Source organism: Periophthalmus magnuspinnatus, chromosome 20 (genome assembly GCF_009829125.3).
Source record: "Periophthalmus magnuspinnatus isolate fPerMag1 chromosome 20, fPerMag1.2.pri, whole genome shotgun sequence".
NCBI lineage: Eukaryota > Metazoa > Chordata > Actinopteri > Gobiiformes > Gobiidae > Periophthalmus > Periophthalmus magnuspinnatus.
The window spans coordinates 5,936,220-5,963,645 of NC_047145.1; the positions used below are offsets into that span (position 1 = coordinate 5,936,220).

The 27,426-nt window shown below is 37.1% G+C and overlaps 1 protein-coding gene across 1 annotated transcript in view; it reads right to left on the bottom strand.

Annotated features, from left to right (window-relative positions):
- LOC117388526 (cadherin-18) overlaps nucleotides 1-27,426 on the bottom strand; it is a 244,444-nt gene that overhangs the window by 134,337 nt on the left and 82,681 nt on the right. The window contains exon 3 of the mRNA XM_033986086.2: nucleotides 12,168-12,462. Coding sequence (XP_033841977.1) covers nucleotides 12,168-12,462 — 295 coding nt within the window. The remainder of the gene's footprint in view (nucleotides 1-12,167; nucleotides 12,463-27,426) is intronic.

Consider the following 27,426-nt stretch of genomic DNA (forward strand, 5'->3'; position numbering starts at 1 on the left):
AAACCACGACGCTTTAGACAATAGAATGCCACTTTCAGTGTTAAATAATAGTACTTTCTTTTATACTTCCTGTGTAATCCTAAACCAGGTCTTAAGTATTGGACTACAGTGTTCTAAAATGAGGGGTGACCCAAAAGAATCTGTGTACCATTAGAAATATCTGCGTACCACCGATAGCACCCGCACCACAGTTTGAGAACCAGTAAATTAAGCAGAACACTTGCATATTAAAGTTCAGATGTAACGTGAGCCCCATTAGAAGACATGTGTGTACCACTGTTTTGCATATTTTTCTTACTTAGCAATTAGCGTCCAAATGTGCATAAATGTTAACAACCATGTAGAGATTTCTTAAATTAAATGTTACACTGGGTAAATCGTACCAGAACCATAAAAGGTCACAACATTGGCTATTATTATTATTTTATTTTATTTTTCATAAAGCATCACAAATCCTTTACTTTAGAAAATTGCGCGAGATGTAAGAGATTGACTCTTAACAATGTAACTCAAACGTAACAAACATATAAACGACAACCATTTGTTTCTGTTGTCTAAAAAAACAAGAATAAAAAAAAATAAAATAAAAATATATAAATAAAATAAAATTAAAAAAAAAAAATATATATATATATATATATATATATATATATATATATATATATATATATATATATATATATATATATATATATATATATATATATATATATATATATATATATATATATATATACATAAATAAATAAGTAAATACATACACATATATATTGCTGTCCTATTAAAATGAATGGGACAGAACACGTATATTAGTACCTGGCTACATATGTGCAGCTATTCTGAACATGTCACTCCAGGATTGGTCTATATAAATGACTCTTGGTAGAAGCTGATCGCATCAAAAACACCAGAATAATCAATCAAAATACACTTAAATGCACAGACCAAAGCACAGACAATAAAACAGCAGATCCCACAATATATTAAACTAACCATATGTGGTGCACATTAGGAGGCCTTAAAATAGCGACATAAACAGATAGAAACTTTATTTATAGAAGGGCCCTAAACTCCAAAACAAGTGAGATAAAACTTGGAGACGCTTCATCATTTAAACTGTTATTTAAGAACTGGGTGTGAACCACTGTGCTTCTATTTAACACTCGAGGTGTTGCTCAAACAGCATTACAGGCTTCATTAACCCATTATAATTGCACTATGGAGGCTGTGCTTGCACTACACGCTTATATGATGCATTAGAGTTATTAACAAATACACCACCATCTCTTTTCTCTCAACATATTCACTTTTACTGCACAGAGCATGTTGTATTTCCTGGACGTGAGCGTGGTTATTTTGCTCTTGGGAAATAAACTAAATGAATTAAAATTCCGATGGTGGTCAATGAGTAACAAGTTTTTCCTTGTATATCGGAACAAGGCAAGTGGGAATGTCAAGTAGAAAAAAACAAACAATTGAGTGCATTTTAATCGTGATTACAGTTGTTGCTCCATTCTGTTAAGAACGGAGCAACATACCATAGTACTGCTAATAACAATAAAGCATCTGTGGTACATTTTGAATAATCATGGTAATCATCTACAAAGATAAGCACCATTATGCCACCAGATTGTAGAGTCCATTATGTACTCTGGATCATTGCTGTTTTCACAAAGTGCAATTCTATAATAGATTAAACAGAAATTATTCAGAATACCAAATTGTTAATGTATTTGTTGTATTGTTAATGTAAGTGTGTGACACGTCCTTACCATTTTAAACTGTGAACAATTTGACTAATTGTCAAGATATTATTTTTAATTGCAATTACTTATCCCAGTTATCCCAGGTGTGTGACAGTAAAAAGGCCCCTCGTCCCGGTTTAAAGTGATACTGTCCTGAAGAAGTCAGACAGCAGGGAGCAGTCGAAACTGTCAGGTATGAAAAAAAAGAAAAAACAAAACTGAAAAAATAGAATAAATTTAAATAAAGTAAAAGTAGATGAGATCAACCTCATTGGACTAACTTCATTCTTCCTCCACATGTTAACATTATAGTAAGTCTATTCATTCTAAACATGATTGACAGCACATACGTAACAGTTTAAAGAATATTTTCAGTTATGATCCACCCAAACCCCTGTGAATGTGACTGTCTATTCAAACAATCCTAGTCCCAACAATGTTTCTTCAGTGCTCTGAATCTGTCAAATACACAACAACAACAACAACAACAACACATTTGACCTGGTTTAGACTTGGTTTGATTCCAGTTTAGTCCTGGTGTAGATTAGGTTTGGTCCAGGTTTAGTCCTGATGTAGACTTGATATGATTCCAGTTTAGTCCTGATATAGACTTGGTTTGATCCTGGTTTAGTCCTGATGTATTCTTGGTTTGATCCCAATTTAGTCTTGATGTATTGTTGGTTTGATCCCGGTTTAGTCCTGAAGTATTTTTGGGTCAATCCCAGTTTAGTCCAGATACAGACTTGATTTGGTCCTAGTTTAATCCTGATATAGAGTTGGTTTGATCCCAGTTTAGTCCTGATGTAGACTTGGTTTGGTTGGTTGGTTGGTTTGGTTTTGTTCCAAGTTCAGTCCAAATTCATGTGTGTGCAAGTACGAATGCACTCTATGGGAAATACAGAGTGAATTAAATTATCCACGCCACAAAATCAAGTTGTAAAAGTGAAATATAATTCTTGTGGGTAGAAGAGGAAATGTAGCAGGTTAAAAAGGCTAATCTCAGCCTTTGTGCATAGAAATTGACCTGTGCTTGCACCGTTCAGCACAAATTGAATTAGTTGGGGCTTTTAAGAGAAGTGATTCGAAACCACCCAAGCTCTCGATGATTCTCTTAGAAATTCCCAGTAAGAGATGGTCAGACATCCTGAATTCTAGGGCAGTGAAGCTGTTGTTTTATCACAAAAAGGAAGGAACGGATTGCAGAGTATAATAAGATAAGTTATGGTTTACAATTACAAACCTTAAGGCACCGTACCTGTTTTTTACCATCTTAAAAACGTGAAAAACAGGACAAGTTCATTTTAAACGGTTTGCAATTGTCCAAAGATATTCCTCACTTACCTTATGCATTCCGGGCATTCTTATTACTCACCACGATGAGCTTTTCGGCACTTTTCACAACTCTCAGAGGCTAGAGCAGAGTTTTGCATCACGGTAATGCTAAAGAAAGCGCGCATGTACTAATTCTCGAACAATAAAATGGTTTATACTTCAATGCAGACAGCGCTCAGTGGACTTATTTTGACCTCAAGAGCTGCTTATGCAATATAGCTGTGCATGGGCGGGACAAGTTTTGTTCAAATACATGGAAAAAATCAGGTTTTTATTTTAAAAACATCAAATATTTGGAGAAAGACGGTAGCTGTAGCGCAATAGCTTATATGGTTGCACATCAAGTTAGTGGTTCACCTTGCATATTAAGTTTGCCAAAAGAATCGGGAATCGAACAGTGCTATGATTTAATGTTGAAAATCACATTCTATAGAGAGTGTTTTTTATTATCGTCGTGGTATCAGATTCAGTATTGCGTGTCGAGTCTATTCCTCAATATAGAAATTTTAGTATCGTGACACTATAAGATATTAATGTGTCTTTTTTAAGTAACAATTGACCATAAAAGGCATTATTATTTCAGTCTGCGATATCACTTCTTCACTAAGTCTACGGTACACCACTCACCACCTCCTCCCTGTTCTTTTTCCCATATCTATAAAGTACTCTTTTTCTATCAGGTTTCTCAATGGCCTTGTTAAGCTTTCTCCAGCCTGCAGAAGTTCATAACAACACTTTACTTGTTACATAACTGAAGGTATAAAAACACTGATCCAACAGAGAACATTCTGTAACTGTGTCAAAATTTCAGTTGTATAATGGCACACATTTTATATGTATTTCTACAGTTATATATATATAGCAACATGGCATCTAAAGTTTTAAAGCTGCTATATTACACAAAACTACTGTGGAATGTTTCTGTTTCCTATTGCTTTGCCTGGGTGTTGTATGGTATTTAATCTAACTAAAAACTAGATTTTCTTTTTTCTTTCAATTATAGTCATTTATATTGCTAAGAAAATGGCTTTGGAAACATGCATGCAATCTTACTGTGAGTGGGCTCGCTTCTCCACCGATCTGATCTGGATTTTAAAGGTGCTGTACCTGATTTGAATGTCTTTAAGGCATGAAAAAACACCCTAATTACTCACCGTGATTAGTTTATAAGCGTTTTTCACTGCTCTCTGTAACCAAGAGTGGAGTTTTGCCGTGACGATAAAACTAACAGCAACTAGCATGCTAACTGTACAGTTCCTGATTATAATAAAACACTTTATAATTAGATGTAAACAGCACACAGTGGACCACAAGAGCTGCAATATATCTGTACTGGGGCAAATGTCGCTAAAATACAAGGAGAAAAAGTACAGAGCCTTTAATTGGTTTGTTGTTTATTATTTCCATTTCCTACGCTAAAAAAACAGAAGCTTCCATTTTAACTTTGCAATCAATGTTACCCTTGTTGCAGCAGCATTTGTATTCAAAACAGTCTAGCGTATGTGCATGTTATGAATACAAACACAATATAATTTGTTTGTGATTATATACAACTGATGAGGCTAATTCTGTGGGCGGAGCTTCCAAATGAGCCCATACGGGGAGGCGTGTACGTTTAAAGTTCAAATATTACCAATCTCTATGGAGACGGCACTAACCCACTTTTAATGAAGAGGCAATTAGTCAACAACATATTGGCTCGGGCGCTACAAAACACAGTCACATATTGGTTTGTGGCTTTGAAATGCACATTATACAAGGGGCTATCTCCAATACAGTGCATCCAAATGGACTCAAATGAGAGTGTAATGAAAAACATAGCCGGTGCTCCAAAAGACGCTGTTTACAAAGGCTTTCCCCTATTACTCATACGTGCAGTTAGACTCGATGTACTTTATTAGTTTCAATAAAAAGCATTAAAATTAAATAGAGCAAATGCAGCCAATTTTGCTTAGCTACGGCCGCCAAGCCCATTTGGAAAACTCTTAAGGTCGAAATGGGGAAAGGTCAATACATATTAAAGCAAAAGTGAGAAAAGGATTGATGAAGAATATATATTACGTACATATACACTGAAGGGCAATTATGATTGAATGTGCAAAACGGTTGCGGTTTAGACCTGGTTTAGACCTGGATTGGTCCTGGTTAGTTCCTTGGTTAGACCTGGTTTTGTTCTGCTTGAGTAACATATAGTACAGTGTAACAGTATAACGGTACTGTTCGTTTTGGTTCCTCTTCTCACTGTAAAGTCGACAAGTAACAAAAGCTTTATGTTAACAATATCGAATGATTTGAACATTTGTGTTTTTTGCATGGCTATTTTAGATGTTATGTCCAGACAGTTACTCTTACAATTATTCTTACTTTAGTAGTGCTTACCTAAATACTTATTATTTTATTCTTACTTTGTACTTCTACATGAGTAATTATTTTGAATTCACATAATATTACTTGGAATTTTTGAGTGCCCTATCTACTGTTGTTCAGACTAGTCATCATAATGTACTTACTGTAATATACTTAAAGGGCCTCTACACGATTTTCCCATGTATTTGAGTAAACTTTTCCCCAGTACAGATATATTGTATACACCCTTGAGATCAAAATAAGTCTGTGTACTGTCTGCATTTAATTATAAGTCTTTTATTGTTCAATAACCAGGAAGTGCATGAATAGCATGACAGTTGTTAGCATTACTATGAAGGTAAAACCCCGCTCTGGTCTCTGAAAATTGTGAAAAGCGCTTATAAACCAGTGGTGGAATGTCACAAGTAGAACTGTACTTAAATAAAAAAATGTAGGTATCTGTGCTTTACTTAGTAGATTTTAAAGTGGATACTTTTTGCTTTTACTTCATTACATCTGAGAGCAGGTATCTGTACTTTCTATTCCACCACATTTTTGATCAAGACTGAAAAGTAAACGTACCAAGGGGTTTATGTTTAACATGTTCATAATTGGAGCAAAAAAAACAAAACAAAAAAACAATCAAATTTATTGTTTCTGTTGAAAAAAAGTCAGCACAAATCTATATCAAAATCAATACATTTGAAGCTTCATTAGATCCCAAAATTTGCATACTCGTTAAGTACATTTTTAAAGAGGTACTTTCATACTTTTACTATAGATTTTTTTCATGTGATACTTTAACAAGTAACAAAACAAGTAACAAAAGTACTTCTTCCGCCACTTTTATAAATGCAACACTGTGAATAATTTGGATGCTCTGAATGCATAAGGTAAGGGACGATCAACTCTGGACCTCTGGAAACAGTTTTAAATGAACTAGTTGTGCAGACAGATACAACACCATAATGTCATACTTGATCTGTATAATCCAAATTGCCTGGCACATGCCCATATATCAATGTATCCTGCAAAACAAGAGTATCAGTGCCAATTAGCTGGCAGCCGCCCCTGCCGCTCCTGAGACTGCAGGTATCGACGAATGCTGGAGGATTAGAGGAGTGGAGTGTCGGACAGTTGATTGTTACGGCCGATTTGAGACGGAAGAAGCCGAACTACAAAAGGAATCGCTCCAAAAGACACTAGAAAACCAGAGGCAGGAGGCAAGCTAATTATTTCTGCCTTTACAGAGAACTGGAACATGTCTGCCGGGTTATTGATGAGGATTGATTCTTTTGTGCAGCCAACAATAAAGAGGAAGAGTGGACATGGAGGAAGTTTGGAAGACGAGTAGAAATGAAAGTGGATGGACGGAAGTGTTAGAGGTGGTGAACTCTGGCGATAAACACATTCGTTGTTAGTAAATTTATCTACTTGCCTCTTACATTTACATCACATTCAGTCAGCATAACATTTTACAATGCAATATTTAAAGGTGTACTATGTAACTTTTCAGGTGGGGGGGCCGGCAATGGAGTCAAGCAGGTAACGCAACCAGGAGAGGCAAGCATGTTTTTTTTTTTTTTTTAGCTCTTCATTATAATTAGGATTTTCCTCGCTAGGATCCAAGTCACACGCAGTTAACTATTTATTTTTAATATATATATATATTTTTTTTAATTAATGTGCATTACTATGAAATATGTGTGGTATATTATAATACAAAGGTCAGGTGCAATGGAGTAAAGTATTTTCCGCACCATAAGTCGTACTGTTTTTCATAGTTTGTCCGGGGGTGCGACTTAAACTCAGATGCGACTTATATGTGAAATTATTAAAATATATAATTTCACATCTTTGTTATTGTCACACTGAAAACTGTGCGAGGCCACTCTAGGCTTGTGCACCAGTACGACAGCCATCTACTTCTGGAGTGGTGCTTCATCTACTTCCGGAGTTGGCGGAGTTGTTCAGAAGTGAGGATGAAGAATTTAATGGATTTAGTGATTTGGAGTGAGATCAAGAGTGAACTTCTTAGCTTGTTTTTATGCTTTAGTTATTTGATTAACTGTTAATATCTTACATTAAAATACCAGACACATATTCAGTCCACTGTCTATGCTTCATGTACGTGTTTACGTATGTGTTGTGTAACGGTTGATTATAGATTTTACAGTTCACTTGTTGTGTTTGTAATACCTTTAAGAAAATTTACTTGACTCGTTTTCTTTTATACATTTTATTTCATTTATACATTTAATTTCCCATTATTTATTTCCCCTTCATTTATAAGACCATAAAGGTGATCATTTTTCATTTGGAACAATATTGTAAATGTTTAGTTTATCATAAGTCTAGTTTAAGGTCACGAAAACTACTTCCTGTTTTTCCGGTTCAGCCTTTAAAGCTAACGCAAAGTCTTACCCGACAAAGCACTATTTAAGAAACAATTGAAAAGTAAAATATAAAGTTTTGGGTTCACCAGTTTTTTTTACTAGCAGGTCAAAGTGGTATGTGTGATATTTTCCGTGTGTTCATGTGCAGTTTTGTGTGTATATGTAATATGAACCAGAGCTTATGTTATATTTTATTTGTTTGCACCTTCAATGGTGTGAACAATAATGAAGAAGTAAGACCACAGTAAACATCAGTGAAAATAACTCTAGTGTCTCTCATGTTTGTGGACAAGCCGAATATGTTACATTAGCGTTGATTGGCGTTTGATTAACTGTTAATATCTTACGTAAACATACCAGACACGTATTCAGTTTGCTGTCTATGTGTTATGTTAGCGTGTTGCGCTGCTATTCAGCCTGTTGATCTCTATTTTATTATTATTATAACTTGCCTTTAAAGATAACATGTCTTGTTCTTCGTCTCTGATGTTGTAAAATAAATTTCCCCAAAAATCATGACTTATAGTCCAGTGCGAGTTATATATGTTTTTTCTTCATTATTATGCATTTTTCATTTTTGCGACTTAAACTCCAGAGCGATGTATATTCCAGAAAAATACAGTAGTTATCTCTGCAAAAAAACATATAAACTCAGTGTCCTCAAAACTCTAAAAAAAGATGAAAGGCTATGGTCTAGCTATTTTGTGCAATACTTGAGATTCAACCAAAACATTAGCACATTCCTGATCCAGGGTTAAAATATTGTCTGGATACTTTTATCAAAATTAAGTCTGGACATTCATTTTTGTTACGTAATATAAAACCTGTAAGTTAGAGGTTAAATGCCCCACTCATGACTCAAGACATACCACGAATGGACAGAGTAGGACAGTATTGACACCCAACAGTTTCTCGATGATAAGTTCTACAGCAGCTTTGTGAATATGCATGGTTTGAGCAGTCAGATATCGAGTGCTTATAAAGATACAGCCTACAGGTCCAGTGGGGTTAGAATTCTTAATCAGATCTCCACATTTACATTTCCCTGCTCGCAGACTGACGAAGTTCTACTCTTAAAGACGCCTTTGACAGTAAATACAGTCATTTTTAATATGGGAAATAGGCTAAGGGAGTCAGTGGTAATTACTGGTGGATTCTAAAGGAATTCTCTGTTATGGTACACTGTGCGATGATTATTAGCATGCATCTAAGTACTGAGGACACCAGGGAGGAGGTAAAAAGCAACATCTAGCATTCTGAATACTAATACTATACTAATGACTTTTCTTTTCAAGTTCATTTTTTACTCTCTTTAATACTGTAGTTGGATTGTTCGAACTCTCAGCTCACAGCGAGAAGGTTCAAGGTTAGACTGCAAGGCCATTCCGTGCTGGATTTGCATGTTCTACCCGTGTCTGTGCAGTTTTTTCCAGGCGTTCCGGTTTCACCCATCAACCCAAAACATGCACCATAACTAAAATCCTCCAGCTAAGGTATGTCTGACCAAGCCTAGCTCAAGATCTGAAGATGGTACCTTCTACCTACGTATCTAATCGATATAAAACTTCTAGCTCAAACCAATAATCTTCAATTAAACGGTGATTTACATGTTGACTTTAGGGGTGTAGTCAACCAAAGAAATTCTTGTTCGGCTAAAGATATGTCCTGCCGATTGATTGGAGCTCTCAGCACGATTGCGTATCTCTATGAATCTGATCCAAACTGCACTCACAAGACAAAACAACTTTTTATGCAGAAAGTGATAGGAAACAGTCTATTTATATAAAACCAGATTAAACTTTAAAGTTCAAACTGACTTTTTACATACATTGCCCGGCCAAAAAAAAAGTCACCACCTGGATTTAACTAAGCGAATAGATACTGGGGTTGCTGCAGTTGGTCTGGTCTAGGTTCAGCAACAGTCTGTGCTCAAAGAATGAGGTCAGCTGACACCTGAATATACTGAATGACCAGGTGGTTCCATCGATGGATTTTTTTTCTTCCCTGATGACACGGGCATATTCCAAGATGACAATGCCAGGATTCATCGATCTTAAATTGTGACAGAGTGGATCAGGAGCATGAGACATCATTTTCACACATGGATTGTCCAGCACAGAGTCCAGACCTTAACCCCATTGAGAATCTTTGGGATGTACTGGAGAAGGCTTTGTGCAGCGGTCAGACTCTAACATCATCAGTGTAACATCTTCGTGAAAATTTAACTGTCATCAAAGCTAAAGCTTGTCCAACGAAAGTGTGTGACCTTTTTTTTTGGCCAGGGACTGTATAAATACCCCTAAAAGTCCCGAATCTTCAGCTACCTCTGCTACTGTCCCATTTAAATCATCTCCTTATCATCTAAAGAAAAGGATTGTCCAGCTAATACCTCAACGACTGGTTGATCGATTAAAGTACTAAAGACCTACAGCCCTCATCTGCAGCACGTTTTTACCTGGGATGCCCTTCCAGATGCCACCTTCTCCCTTTTTTCCCAGACTATCAATGCTACACTATGTTCCGTCATGATACAAACTCACTACTTTGAACTGTCCACAGCACTGAATCTCTTTGCCAACTATATAAACTGGTCCAACACTGCTCCGACTGCAGTGAGGCCAGCCTTTGGACGACTACCACACGATTTGAACAAGTACAGTGAGGATATCTGAAGAGCCATTGTGCTCTGAGCCATGAGCCAGTGGACAAGGGAAAAAAGGTGGCTCCGTGCCAAAAACAGAATGAAGAAATGGAAACAAGATGGTCGCCGCGTGAGGAGGAAGTGGAGACAAAGGCGGAGGAGGTTTAGGGAGAGGAGAAAGAGGAGGAAGAGAAGAAAGAGGTGGAGGAACAGGAAGAAGAGGAGGAGGAAGAGGAGGAAGAGAAGAAAGAGGTAGAAGAACAGGAAGAAGAGTAGGAGGAAGATGAGGAAGAGAAGAAAGAGGTAGAAGAAAAGAAAGAAGAGTAGTAGGAAGAGGAGAAATAGAAAATAAGAGGAGGAAGAGAAGAAAGAGGTGGAAGAACAGGAAGAAGAGGAGGAAGAAGAGGAGGAGGAAGAGAACAAAGAGGTATAAGAAAACAAAGAGAAGCAGAGGGAGAAAGAGGAGCAAAATCAGAAGAGGAGGAAGAAGGAGGAAAAAGAGGAGGTAGAAGATGAAGTAGGAAGAGAACAGGGCGAGAGAAAAAGGAGGATGAGGAGAACAAAGCGATAGAGGTAGAGGAGAAAGAGGACGAGAAAGGAGGAGGAGGAAAACAACAAGTAAAAAGAGGTAGAAGAAAAGGAGGAGAAAGTGGAGAAAGAGATGGATGAGAAGGAAGAGGAGACGAAAGAGGATTTGGTGGAAGAAGAGGAGGAGGAAGTGAAGTACAAGTGTTTTCTTGTACAAGTACAAGAAAACAAAGAGAAGCAGAATGAGAAAGAGGAGAAGAAAGAAGAAGACAAGAAGGAGAAAGAGGAGGACAAGGAGAACAAAGAGGTAGAAGAAAAGGAAGAGGAAAGACGAAGAGCAGGTTGAGGAAAACAAAATAGAAAAGGAGGTGGAAAGGCAGAAAGAGGAAGAAGATGATGAAGAGGTGAAAGAAGAGGAGGAAAAGAAAGAGGAGACAGGATTGAGGGCAGTTTGGAGTCTCTTGGAGGAGACAGTTATGGTGGAAGCATTGATTGTTTTTAAAGAGGTGTCCAATGGGAAAGTAACAGCAGCACCAAACACAATGATGATGACTGGGGGGTGTCGTCAGGAGGCACAGAGAGACTCGGTGTTGATGTTTAGCTTTGGGTTTGAAATGTGAAAGTTAGACGTCGATATCTAGGTCAAGGACTGCGGAAAATAATCCATAGAAGCCACTGCAATATTTAGCGCTGTGTGAGGCAATCAATCCTTCACAACACACACATCCAGTAATACAAGTCGAAGTGTCTTGCTCAAGGACACTACCCACTGTAGTATTATAATGATGCTGGATTAATATTGTTATTGAGTGCTGAAAGATTAAAGCAACACCGTGTAACTTTCTGGCGATGGCGCGTCACCTGATTCTGTGAAAATAGATACTTTGGAGCATTCTTCATGGATATAGATATGTTTTACGCCATTCTGTGGAAGACTAGAGCTAATGGAACAAAATTTACATGGGAACAAGCAGGTGGAGGACATTTTCCAGAGTCAGGTTTGTGGAGATGCAAGCTCACACAGAGTAACAACGAGTTCACCTGCTATAAACCTCGCCTATACATGCACGATCAACCACGTATGGAGAGTGAATAAGACAGAATAGTACATACAAGGGAAATACTGTAGGGCTTACTCCAACAGTGAGAAGCTTCTTGTAGTGTTATTCCGGTACTCACCCACTTCCGACATCTCCGGCACATCTGCTACGAAGGGCCCATCAGGGAATTTGGGAGCGTTATCATTGATGTCTTGAACTTTGATGATGAACTCGGACTTTGGCTCGAGGGCGTCCTCTGTGTTGCGGTCCAAAGCTTGTGCGTGCAGGACGTAATGCGATTTCCTCTCCCGATCCAGGCTTTTGGTCGCGTGAATATCTCCAGTCACTTCGTCGATGATAAATATAGTTCCCGCTCCCTCTCCGCTCAGAATGTACCTGACAGAACCGTCACCCTTATCCGAGTTGGAGTGGAGCTGCGAGGAAAAAAAGCAGAAGAGAAAGTGAATACACAAATAACTGGTCAAATACAGACAAGGAGTTTTATTATTATTATTATGATTATTATTATGATTATTATGATTATTATTATTATTATTATTATTATTATTATTATTTTATTATTTTATTATTTAGTTGTATTTATTAGAATCACAGAATCAAAAGGGGTTTTTTGGGGGGGGACTTTAAGTGCAGATAATATTTTAGTGTCACAATTAGGTTTGTCAAAAGTACTGAAAATCTAAAACTACAAATAGCATTGAAACTAGATAATCATTTGGGTAGGTATCAATACTAAAAAAAAAGTCACATTCACAGGACAGAAATGGGCCAGAATAGCTTTAAAATGATTTCGAGCTAAATTAGAACAAGTATAAGACCATATAGACCCATGGACCACTATGGAACCTACTGGACGACTGAGGTATTACACAGATATAAGGACCCATGGGAATATAAAAGAAAGTACTAACATTTAATCACACATCACATACTGTTGAGTGTTTTTTTTTTTATTATTGTTATTGTGTTTCTCGTTTTACTGTGCAGGTATATCGTTTTTTCCAATAATCAGGGAACTGTTAGCATGCTAGTTGTTGTTGTTGGCTCTAACGTCACGACAAAACTCCACTCTGTTCTGTGAGAGTTGTGAAAAACACTTATAAAAACTCATTGCAGTGAATCATTAGGATGCTCAAAAACATCCATAAGGTAAGTGAGGAATAACTTTGGATCACTGCAAACTGTTTAAAATGAACCAGTTCTGTTTTTCAGGTTTTTAAGACAGTAGAAATCAGGTAAAACAGCAAATACATTCATGAAACAGCTGTGTAAAAAAATGTACATATAAGACCAATTGGGATTTAAAAGGTCGAAATAAACAGTTGTGCCGAAGCAGAATCTGTTCTAAAATGTGACCACAGTGTTCTTTTTAATCAAAAAGCTTTTTCTCTCATTGCAACAATCCCAAATGTTCCCAAAGCTTAAACCTAATTTAAACTTCAATTTGGATCCTCTGAAAATGTCTCCCTGATGACCGCACCAGGCAGCGCTCGTGGCAACACTACACATTCTGTTTCATTTGTGGAGGAGAGGTTTTCACAGTGACTAATTTATAATATTTGAATTTGACAAGACTTTACTCACACCTTAAGCTAAACATATGAAGAGCCAACCCTAAGTCTGCCACTATATCAAAATTTGAAGTGCGATATATTGAAGTAAATATAGACGATAAATGAGAATATTGAAACCAAACTGTAAAGCAAAGTTATCTAAAACAAAAACGTATTCTAAATGTACAATATGAGCTGAAAGTTGTTAGTTTGTATCTATAGTGAGTCTTAAAAGTTTATAGTTCAAACTTCCAAATCTTGTCATATTGCAGAAAAATAACCAACAATTTCCCATCAGTATGAAGAAAAAACGCTCACTATTTCAGGTATTTTAACTTCCAAATAGAACTCTATCAGACAATATTTGTTTAATGTAATGCATATAATAGCCAAACAAATATGTTTTAAGATAAAGAACAGACGTTTAACTTAATGTACTGTATTTTCCAGAGTATAAATTGCACCAGCCAAAAAAATGCATAATAATGAAGAAAAAACACATATAAGTCGCACTGTACTATAAGTCAAATTTTTTGCGGAAACTTATTTTACAAAATCCAAGACCAAGAACAGATGTTTTATCCTTAAAAGCAAGTTATAATATTAACAATAAAATAGAGAACAGGCTGAATATCAGTACATCACGCTAACATAACACATTTATATTTATTCAGCTACATGAAGCATAGACAGAACTGAATATGTGTCTGGTGTGTTAATGTAAGATATTTACAGTTGATCAGATAAATAAAACAGAAAAAACAAGCTGTCAGTGTGACAATAACGAAGATGTGAAATGATATATTTTAATAATTTCACATATAAGTCACATCTAAGTATAAGTCCCCGGCCAAACTATGAAAAAACTGCGACTTATCGTTCGGAAAATATGGTACTTAGATGTATAGCCTAGTGGTTGTTCAATACTGTGTTCAATACTACTACTACTACTAATACTGACACTACTACTACTCCTTGGATGAGCAGTGAAACGTCTTCACTCCTACGACAGTTGACAAATTTTATCTTTTTCTTTTGCTGTGGATCAGACCTGCACGACTGAGGGATTACGCACATACTACTACTACTACTACTACTACTACTACTACTACTACTATTACTACTACTACTAATAATAATAATAATAATAATAATGATAAATAACACTTGTATAGCTATTTTCATGACACTCAAAGACGCTTCACACAGTTCAAAACAGACAAAACACGAATGAAAGAAACAGTTATTTGAAGCCAGTTTGGAACAGATGAGCTTTCTGGGCTTTTTTTTGAAGATGGTGAATGTGGATGAGTCTCAGATGCGTTTGAGCAGGGAGTTCCAGAGGGTGTGGGCAGCAGCGGAGAGGGCCCTGTCCCCCTAGGCCTCAGGTCAGCTCATCGGAGAGCATGGGTTGGTGTGTGGTGGGGGAGGCCAGAGAGGTATGTGGATGTGATGGGGGATGGAGAGTCAGTAGAGACCAGTAGAGGACAGGGGTGATGTGTACACGGGAGGGGGGTAGCAGTCTTCTGAATGTACTGGAGTAATGCTAATACTAATAAAAGTGCACTGTATAACTTTCCTAAAGTGTAGCATCCACCACCTGATTGTCTTTATGGAGGTTTGCACGGAATATTCCACAGTATGGCATCATTTTCATGGAGACTAGGTTAAGTCTGTGGAGAGGTGATCCCGCTGACAGTAAGACCACATGTTTTTCAAGGTATTTGGAGCAACAAAGCACCTGAATAAATGTGAGATAGATAAGTTTAACGCCGTACTGTGGAATATTAAGGGCAGAGCAAAAACATCTCCATGGAGACAAGCAGAAAAGTTACAAAGCGAACCTTTCAGCCAGAAACTCCTGACCAAGAGCTAGCTTAAGTCTGAAATGCTCACATACGCAGAGAGTGTATGAAAAAGTTTAGGAGGAAAACAGTGAACTATATTTTTGTGCTAAATGGCGATAATTTAAAGTCTGTATTGTTCATACTGAAAAAAACTTATCGTGAGGATTTTCCTTGTCATATTTCAAAAGCTCATGGGCTCAAAACGGTTCTGTTTAGCTGTGCATATGACGGAAAGGTTTTTATTTTGCACTCTTCTCTTTTAACGTTAATTTTATGATTATTCATGTTTTGATTTGTTGTAGATTTCCTTTGCCACATCTACTGTTCATCTATTGCAGCCTTGCTGTTTTGCATATTTTTTAGTGCAACTTTACATGCTTTTTTTTACATCGTATGAACGCACACTGTGTTCTGCGTCCTGATTGGCTAACGGACTGTAGACCATTGTCCATCAGTCTCCTCCGTGCTGTGTCTCCTGTCCAGTACAGAATGTGTTCAGCCAAATTTACATAAATGTTGGATCACAGTGTGACTCTAAAGTGCTGTATGTTTGCAAGTTTTCTCCCCGACAAAACCCACAATGTCGATGAAACGCTCTTCACCGACAAAGGCGCCTACGAAGATTTGAACTTTGAGAATGTTTAAACAAGAGAGAAATGTGAGAAAATGTTAACGCCTGTGTGAGAAAAGTGTATAAAGTGTGTGGTGAGGGGTTTTACAGCTGCAAAACATATAGAATAATTGTAAAAAATAAAGCTGACTACTTCGCGGATTTGGTCTATTGTGGGTTATTTTTAGAATGTAACCCCCGCCATAAACGAGGGACCACTGTATTGTGATTTTAATGTCTTTCTTATTGTGTAAAGCACTTTGTATTGCTTTGTGTACGAATTCTGCTATACAAATAAACTTGCCTTGTCATATCATTCACTTACAGCCAAAAAATAACAATAACCATCGATATTTTTTCTGCAGGATTGACGTATCTTTGCCGATTACTTGTTAAACCCGGCTCTCTGCCTCTCACCAGGAAACAGACCCAACCACTCCTTCTGCTCCTAACTGATATCAACACAATTACAACTTCCACACCGATCGCTCACGACGCTGAAATGTAAATAACACTCCTACACTGCATACTGTACACGGAAGCGCGATTGTGAATTTACAAACAGGGCGCCGTCATGGAAACGTCATTATTTAACCAATTTCAGTGCCACACATGAATAAAACATGTCATGAAATACATTTGTCTTATTTTTGCCCCTGGGGGAAGCACGGCAGAACAATCTATTTTCTTTGTGCATTGCCAATGTGCTACAACTGTAACATGGGAGCACGCCTTGTATTGTATATTTCATTATTTTACAAGTGTTTAAATTTAGAGAAATGCCTTCGTTTTTGTCAAGCCCCTCAGGCGATGTGCTAATAATAAAGAATAATAGATAACGTATGCAATGGTTTGAGCTTTTGAGGAACATGGAAAACACAATGTAAATGGTATAAATTATTCAGGATGTTTACATTGACTTAATGGAATGTTTTCTATTACTATTTTTTTTTTTTTTTTTCATTCCACGGTGCGTTATAAGCAATATGTAGTCACTTGTCAATTTCATTCCCAGTCATGCCCAAGGAGCTCAGTGAGTGTGCATGTGGGCATGTCACGATGATTACTACATCGACTTATTGTTCAATATATAAAAACTGAACTGAACTTTTGGAACTTTTTGTTGCACTACTGGGAAATTTGTGGTTATTTTCTGGCTATGTCTGGCTATGTCATAAGATTTAATAACTTCTATGAGTCATTACAGATGCAAACTAAGTACTAAAGTTTTACATATTACAGTTTTACATAACCTATTCTTGGGTTATTGCGTCAGTGACACAAATTAGTTTCAATATTATCGGTTATAGCAGGGGTGGATACTTTTTGACACACGGGCCACAATCGGTTTTAAAATTTGACAGAGGGGCCAAACCCCTATATATATATATGTATGTATATATTACATTAACAATTTGGCCTGTAACATGTAACAAAGCATGAATATACAAGGCTCATTGCACAAATTGTTTTCCAAATGTATTAATTAAATTAATTATTAATTTATTCAATTTCAGTTAAATAGACACAGCAGAAAACTATTTTAATATAATTTGGTCACGTTCAGTGGGCCAGATTAATAAACTCAAAGTGCCGTGTGTGGCCCCTGGGCCCATGTCTAGTTTATAGTGTATATTGACCTCAGCAATACATCAAACTTTTAAATGTGTTATCGTGACAGGCCTGTCTGCATGTAAAACAGATGTAGAAATCAAACTAAACTAATGATTGTGATCAATGTCCAAGTATTTGTTGAGAGATACTAAATAAGTATTTGAAAACTATTAGCTAAGGTGTGCTGTGCAACTTTTCAGGTAGAGGGTCTATGGAGATGTTATTGCTTTTCCTAGAATGTGCCAATAAACATATCTATCTCCATAGAGACAAGTAGGTGATGCCACTGAGGCAAGTTATAGTATCAGATCTATGGAGAGGCAAGCTAATTATAATACTCATGATAACTTCTACTTATCCACTTACTTACTGTATTTTTTTATGTTACATTACGTTAAATGTGTACTACGTAACTTTTGTACTGGAGGATCAGCCAACCGCTTGTCACCATAGAGATTTTAAAGCTTTTGCTGGAATGCAGAGTATGATATTACAGCAAATATTAATCTTTCTTCATGGGGCAAGCAGGTGATTGCACAAGGTCAGGTAATTTTTTAATAAATGTAGGATTGATAAGTTTAATGCCATACCGTGGAACATTTAAAGCAGAATATTATGAATACATGTTTTCCATTAAAAGAAGATGGATCAGTTTCATGCCATGCTTACTTCTGTAAACTCAAATTTGGTGCATATGGATATTGTACTTTGTAGTTAATGCAGTGTAAATTGTAAGAAAAACTAAGATTGTTTATCCATGAAAAGTACCAATACTTGGACCATTACTTGTGCTTTTTCTTGAGTAATATAACTTTGAAGTAATGTCATTCTTACTGGAGTACAATTTTTTCGGCTGCTCTACCCGTCTCTGCTGTTTCCTGTAGCACAAAAGCTCAGTCTCTCAGTAGGACCAGTCTACTGAATCAATGCTAGTGGACATAAAACACAGGGAAAGTATTAGCCTTTTTGTATGTGTTCTCTCCATTGTACCTTTAGCCACTCTCTCTCCGCTCCTGAGCTGCCTTGGCATCCTGCAGGGCAAATGCTTTCTATTGATTTTACTGTGAGCTATTACGCGCACACCACATAGGGTTTTCAGCAAGAGCGCTATAAGTAACAAACAAAGCACTTTGGAAATTGAAAATAGTAAAAAATAAAACAGTTCTGGAAAGGTCCCGCAGCCTCACCGAGTTGAGCTGGTTTTTCATTCTTCTAGTCCAATTGCATGTGTTGTGAAATGGTGATGTTAAAAAAGCCCATTGGGTGTGAATAAGACGTTAAATGCGTGTCCTTGTAACTATAATGCTGCATTCTACCTGCCTAAGGCCCAAAGTATAGGCTTGGTGATATGGCAAAAAATAATAATCAAGATTTTCCTTGTATTGCCCAATCACAATGTTTTGATTCGATCTTATATTTTCTTAATAAATCCTAAAACAAAATGGATTTCAATCTTAATTTCTTGATCATAAACCTGACAGACCTTTAATCATTGCCATTTAAAGTACACACATGCATTATTTGTTTTGTAAAAAATGTAAGTACGCAGTTATCATTTACGCAATTTGATAGTAAAATAAATAAATAAAATAAATAATTAAATAAATGAAAATAAATACTACTACTACTACTAATAATAATAATAAAATAAAAATGTACAGAGTTTCTACCAGTGACATAACAATCCTGGGAAAACCAAATGTTGTTTTTTTTTTTTTTTTTTGAGGCTCAGAAGCAAAGGACTTTTTACACAGGAACTGAAACTAATCAAACTAAATACTAAATAATATCAGGTATGTTTTTAATGAAGAAACATTGTTAGAATGGTTAAAAAGTCAAATATGTGTCTTTTTTTTTCATCCAAAGTCTAAATGCTGCTTTTACTGAGAGGACTGCATGTAGACAATACAATTAAAAAGAGCACATTTTGAAACAATTAAAATTAAATTACACAGTGCTAGTCCAAAGTTACTGAGATAACATGTTCTACAAATCAATTATGCCAATACAATCACATTACTTCAATTAAAAGTTCTCAGATTTGCTAAACTGACTTTTTTCTTTAGCTTGTTAAGAGTAAGCATGCAAATTTAGAATGTCCCCCTCTTGACAGCTCAAAAGCTCCCACTTGATGATGTCATTAGGTGGGAATTAAGGTGTAAAATAGTAATTTATGCAGTACCTCATGGTTTTTAATTCATTCCCCTTTGCTCCTAACCAGCTCAGTGCTCACTTTTTACTTGGCTTAAACTGATTTTTTATGCTTAAATATTTCAAGTATTTTAGAGTGGTTGGTTTCCCCATCTAAGTTCCTCATCTAATTTTCAACTTGGCATTTAAAGGGATTTGGGGATAATTGTTAGAAATGGTTGTGTCTTGAGTGGAACAGGAGCCAGTGAAAAAAAAAAAAAAGAAGAAAAGTTGGCTCCAATGACGTAAGAGCAAGATGGAAATGCACTGGCAACAATTATAACAACACACGTCTACTCGCCCAATGACATAATGTATCCTTTATATTACCTTGCATTAAAGGTGTACTATGTAACTTTTCTACTGGAGGGTCAGCCACCTGCTTGTCACCATGGAGATGTTACTGCTTTTGCTGGAGTGCTCCACAGTATGGCATTAAAGTAAATATTAATCTTTCTCCATGGGGGCACACAAGCAAGTATTTTTGAATAAATGTAGGATTGATAAGTTTAATGCTTTACTGTGAAACATTCCAGGCAAAGTATTTTAATCTCCATGTAAGTATTGATGCAGCAAACGCTCCAAAGGCTACACAGTGCATCTTTAACACTGCAGTATGTAACTTTTTAGCTTGAACTTTATTTATCATTTTTTGGTGGGGGTTATATCACTGAAAAACTAAGAGCATGTGTCCTTACTCTGACTGGGCTTGCATCTCCACAAACCTGACTCTTATACGGCCAAGAGGAGTACGTCTATGGAAATGTCGCACCTTTGGAAATAATATTCCGCAGAACGGCATACAATTTATCTAACTCCATGAACAGTCTACCCAAGTATTGTTTTAACTTTCTATTTCCATGGAATCATACAGGTGACACGCCACCTCTTGAAAGTTACACACTGTCCCTTTAAGTGTGCCCAGTTTTTAATAGCTTGTGTGTCTAATTGTCCATGTGCACACTCAGTATTCAAAACTGCGAGCTCCGTGCGCTTGTATCATTGACTAAATGAAGGCGCGTTTGTTTTTCATTGCCCCCTGAGGGAAGTTCATTTTCTGTATTTAACCAAATCACCCCACACTGCACCGTCCCCTCTGCTGCACGAGGCTCCGTCAACACAACAATTTGAATACAACTATTTCTGCTGTTAAAATAGGTGTTCTTTTGTACTGCAGTCGTTATCAAACTCTTTACAGAAATTCCAACAAGCTGCTCACCACAAAATCGACAACTTGACAACAGAATCAAGAAAATGCAAGACAGGATTATACTTATTTGTACATTAGATCTATAGGTCTAAACTAGAACTACACCAGGACTAAGTTAGTTTCAAACAACACTGTAAACTCACTTAAGCTTTAAAAAAAAATATTATGCGTTATAGGGGTGTTTGGTATTAAGTTATAACATGTAAATCATTCTTTTATATATGTTTTCCCCACTGTAAACTACAATATTGAAAGTAAAACAGCTTAATATTTGAAAAAACGTCTGAGCTGAGAGACTCCAACTCTTCATCATGGCATTTCACCATAATACGCAGGTCATGTGACACTGTTGGACTCTATATGTATGACCCCGAGTCACAATGTTTTAGATAATCGCAACTAAGAACAGAAAAGTGGGCAGAGATAGGGGGTAGGTGAAAACTGGAATTTTTGGAGGATTCGACCCTTGAAAGCCATTTTATGTATTATGTTCCATTTAAAGCCATATTTTGTGACTTTTAACCCCCCCCCCCCCCCAAAAAAAAAAAAGAGTAAATATACATGTTTGTCGTTTTGGTTGCGTTTATTGCACTGAACAAACTTATAAAAATATGTGTTCTTATGGCGAGCAGGCTTGCATCTCCACAAACCTGACTCTTATTTGGTCTGAAGGAGGGCCTGCTTGTTTCCATGGAAATGTTGCTCCTTCGGCTATAATCTTCACAATATGGGATACAACTTACTAACTCTACGGAGAATGTTCCCAAGTATGTTTTTTACTATTTCTATGGAATCCTGCAGTTGACATGCCACCTCCAGAAAGTTTTTCCAAAGCGTATCCGTACTTCACAATCAAAATAACAGTAAAATAGTTTATACATTTTTTTGGGAAAAGTTTAGAAGGCATAGAAGTTAATATTTCGTGGCAGATTGCGGCAATATTCCACCCCGCTGGGCAAGGCCTGTTTACAATGACGAATAAAAGGGATGTATCTGTTGTGCCATGTTTCTGGCAGACAAAGAAAGGCCACATTAAAATGAAATTTGTTTTGGTTTTTGGAGCAGAAAGAGCCATTTTTATATTCACAAAACGAGGTTAGCCTGCTGAATGCTGCAGGCGCTTCCCCTGTCACAGAGATGGGTAGACATGCACATGAAAACAAACACCTTGCTAATTAGCCATTATCAATAAATGCAGTCAGTGATATTTGGACCAGGGCTAAACCATTTGGAGGAAATGTGTAACTGTGAATTTATTTTTTGTTTTTTTCTGGCATGCATAGCGATTGCGATTAGATTTGCAATTCAGGTTTTAAAAATAGGATTCTCTTCAAAGTTCAGAAGAATAGGCAAAAATGCTGAAACAGGCGTATGAAGTGACAAACTAATACAAGAATCACATGTATTTCAGACCATGCTTGTACTGATTCAAACTACAGGGTTAGCAGTTTTAGCAGAAAATTATACTTGAACCAAAAGTTGCAGCCTTTGCGATTTGCTAATTGCGCCCATTCAAACTGCAATTTCCGTGCAACCCTAATTTGGACCCATCCTCCTGGAGCCCATGGACATAGGCGGCCTTCAAAGCAACACATCTGACACAGATAAATGTAAAGACGTGCATACAAGGGCACACTGAAATACTATGAAATTATATGCAATGTTGAACTACATTTATTCCTGGTTTAATCCTTCTGTACCATTATTATTAGGTTTTAGTATTAGTGGTTGCAGTAGTAGTAGTAGTAGTAGTAGTAGTAGTAGGCAAGGTAAGGCAAGTTTATTGGCACAACACAATTCGTACACCAAGTCATTCAAACTGCTTTACAGAATAAGAAAGACATTAAAATCACAATACAAGTATTAGTAGCTGTAGTAGTAGTAGTACAAGTGGTAGCAGTAGCAGTAGTTGTTGTAGTAGTGGCAGTAATAATAATAATAATAATAGGAGTAGTTGTATCTGTAGTAGTAGTGGCAGTAATAGTAATAATAATAGTAGTAGGAGTAGGGAGTAGTAGCAGTAGTAGCAGTAGTTGTAGTAGTAACAGTAGTAGTTGTAGAAGTAGTAGTAGTTGTAGTAGTAGCAATAGTATTAGCTGTAGTTCTAGTGGCAGTAATAGTAATAATAATAGTAGTAGGAGTAGTAGCGGTAGTTATAGTAGTAGTAGTTGTAGTAGTAGCAAAAGTAGTAGCTGTAGTACTAGGGGCAGCAATAGTAATAATAATAGTAGTAGGAGTAGTAGCGGTAGTTATAGTAGTAGTAGTTGTAGTAGTAGCAAAAGTAGTAGCTGTAGTACTAGGGGCAGCAATAGTAATAATAATAGTAGTAGGAGGAGTAGTAGTAGCAGCAGCAGTAATTGTAGCAGTAATAGTAGTAGTAGCAGCAATAGTTGTAGCAGTAGAAGAAGTGGTAGTACAAAACTAGATTTAAAAAATTGGGGGAAAAAGTTCTTTTCCTGAGAATAAGAATAATTTTGACAAAATAAGTCCCAAAGATGTATTAGTTTAAATTAAAATGACCAAAATACTGCCAACGCGATACTTTCCAGTTTACAAAATTGACTGTGACTTTGCATCCATTGTAATCCTCTTCTAAGAATATGAAATGCTGTTTGAAATCTCCACTGACACTGCTGTAATTGTTAGTTCATTCAACGTTTCAAAAATAAATTGACTTATGACTTGCCAACCATCCTCTAATCATCACCATATATTCTCAGTCTGGCATTGCACGGACTCATAAATGTGATTTCACCTCCAAGTCAGCGCTAATTTCGCTATTGACTTCCTTTGTGCCACTCGATAAATCATGCTAGCTGCACACTGCGAGCCAATGGAGCGCTCGGCTGCGTTTGGCTGCGAGGCCTTCCCCAAATCTATGGCAGATAAAAGTGTCAACAGGTTGTGGTCCATTACCTCGGCTTCACAGGAGGATACTGCCGACCGGACAACTCGGAGCACTCAGGAGGAGGCGGAGGATTCAGTTGGAGAGACGCATTATTGACCAAGATGTCTGGAGAGATATTTGTGTAGCGTTTATTGTCTATTGGGCTTTTAAGGGGTACAACTCATTTTGGTGTTTATCCTAAAAGTAATCAAGAAAAGTCAAATTGTGTCCTGGTAATGTGATTTTTTTTCAATATCAGTGTTTGTTCATTTAACTATTGTTTTGATAGTAGTTTTATTATCAATTAGAATTTGATTTACGATACTTTTGACAAAACAAAATTCAGAAAACAGTTACTTTCCCAAAATCAAGCGCGCCCATGATCACTTCTTATTTTAAATGTGGCAGCTAGCGCGTTAGCTATGTCCACTTACATATACAGCCTATGTTTCCAACACTGAAAATGAGACTAGTCCATTTTCAAACCTGAAAGTTGTCTCCGTGCCAGTCTTAAGCCAGGATACATAGTGAGGAAAAACATTAGGAAGGGCATCCAACGTAAACACATTTGTGCAACTGTAATAGGCTATGATTTACCAAAGTGACTCAAGAGCTGAAATAAATGAATGCATTATTATAAATTATGCAATATGTGGGTTGGTTTCTAAGAGTTTCTAATGGAAACTAATGTCTTCATATTTTTCTGAATAAGTTTATGCTAAGTGTTTTATAGGAAGTTATCACAGGATCTCTGAATTGCTATTCCTTATCTGGATCCAAATTCACAAACCATTTTCAACTCAAAATTATGTGTCTATATAGATCATCACAGCTCATAGACTTTTCAGTTAGTCTAATGAGAAACCAATAGAGATTTTGAGAAGATAAAAGACAATCTTCTTTCCTTTTTTATATTGATGATATTCAAAGACAGGATGTTGTTGCTCAGGCAAATACTCTTATGTTGCGTTGACACCGGGGCATCAGGGGCGTCGAGTTTACACGCAAAGTTTATGGCGGATGCACGTCTTGGCCGCCCTGCTTTTGCGGTTTGTTTTCAAGTGTCAGAGCAGCGTGAATCTGGCGTTGACGTGGAGCGTCTTGTGTGTTCAGGACGCTTGGTTCACGCGTCCAAAGTGTCAGACACCAGAGTTGAAAAAGCTTAACTTTTGGAGTCAACAGTCAGAGACTACACTACAGTGATTTAGCAATGTCATTATCTGGACAAAGTAGAAAGATATCAGCCTAGTGGAAACTTAATTATGCTGTGCACACCGGCTAGCATAAAGGCTAGTAACAGATCCAGATGCGCCGTGGCAGAGCTGGTCTTCTTCGTTGATGGGTTTTATGCAATAAATACACTAAAGCCACTCAACCTTGTGTGCATTGTTCACAAAGACACAGAGAAAAAAAAGGCACTGGCAGAACACAATGCGCGCAGTGGACGCCCTGGACATGCGTCAAGTATATTTCTCCAACATGTGTCCACGGCGTCCAGCTAGAAGCACGTGTTTCTAGTTGGACGTGTTTTTGACGACCCAGTGTGAACACACCATTATGCGCAAGTTTGGTTCTTGTACTGACAAAGTGAAGTTGATATTGTTTAAATCATGTTGTACACCGTTATACACTACCCACTTCTGGACAAAAAAGGAAGTCTGCAAAGTCTGCACGTGGCTTATAAAGATGCTTTATGGGTGCTCTTGAGGATTCTGCGAGATGTTTGTCACTGTACGAGTAAACACTTTGGAAGCTGTACTGAGAACTTTAATGTATAGTTTTATTTGTAGGTTGAATAAGTCAGAAAAAGAAACAGTAATGTCACTCACAAATATAAGAATCAGTGCAATATGCTTCAATTTTCTAAATAAAGTGTGTTTTTTATTATCACTGTAGTGTCAGAATCGGTATTGAGTCTGTTCCTTAGTATCGAAATCGACCTTGAAATTTCAGTTTTGTGACAACACTAATAGGTGTTTATAACATTTACCAGTGCACTGTGCAATACTAGCAATAGCAAAGAGGCACTTCCTATACAAAACCAGATATATTGTTCCTCGTTGAGCCTTGTGGTTGTTTAGCCCATCACATCTGTTCTCCCTGTCAGTACGAGAACAAAGCACCTCCTTACGAAGCAGAGGACGAGACGCACCTAAACCTGTTCGAATAGACGCTTTTTCGAAATATCTCTGGATCTCTCGCTAACTCCCGGCTCATATTTAACACGCCATCTGCGACCAACCATCTGCCCAGGAATCAAGAATCCACAGCATGCTTTCGGCGGACATATTTTGTTTTATGGAGTGGCGAAGATGGTTTTTACTTGTGTAAATATAGAAAACTGTCACCGAGCGATGTTTCTTCCTCGCATTGTTGGGAAGCTTTATTCTCTGCAGTGTCTTGGTTTGGAGGTGGTGAGACTTTCACAGTTACAAATGCAGGGTGCTTAAGTTGTGACACGGCAGCTCGGCGAATGGATATTGGGCTCTGAGTCACCGCTAATGTGAGAGCAACAGTGAGGTGCAAGAGTGGATATCCTCCAAATGTCATTTATACAGCAGACGAGTCAAGTGAGGCTATACAAAACAGGGGAGGATGGTGTTAAGGTTTGAAAGTATGGTATTTTCTGTGCAAACATATCCAGGAAAATGGTTACAAGAGAATATATTGTGGATGGAACATGTCAAGAAAATAAAAAAACACTGTTGTCCTATTGCAAAAAAACGGCCCATATTACGCCATTTTCTGATCTGTTATAATGCTGTTTCCTCATCAAAAACACAGTGGGACTAGTGTTTTGTTTCATTCTCACATGTTTAACTCGCAGATCCTGCATAATTAGGCTGTGTTCTTCTCTCAAACGGAAAACACTCCTTGTTCCACCTTGTGATGTCATGTGGTAATACAGGAAGTGCTTCATACTCCACACACAAAACACCTTCACTAGAACTGGATGATTTTGGATTATTTCATCTCTGGAATTTTCAATCTCTACTAAACAAAAGGTAAAAAAGTAGCTGTTGATTTAAAAACTACCGCTTCATGACATCACAAGGTGGAACAGGCACGTGTGAATGAAACAAAACACAACTCCAGGGACGTATTCGAGGAGATAACGACATTATAACACGGTTCAAAGCTCCTCACAAGAGTCAATTTTGCGTAATATAGGACCTTTGAGAGATTTTCACACATACAATTTTGCAAGAAACGCCAAAGAATCTGGTGTATTCAGTTACATACTGTACGGTCATTTAGTTACATAGAATTTCCTGCAATTTTGCCCGTTTTAGCACAGAGTTTGGTAGGTGAACATTTCCCTCAAGTCTACATTTCTTGCACGCACAAACATAGCAGTGTGCCAGCCAACTAGAAAGCCAAATATTCAAACATTGCAATCAATATAGGGAATAGTGCTTTAAATTTCAACGTATTTCAACAGGCCGACCAAACTAGATTCAGCATT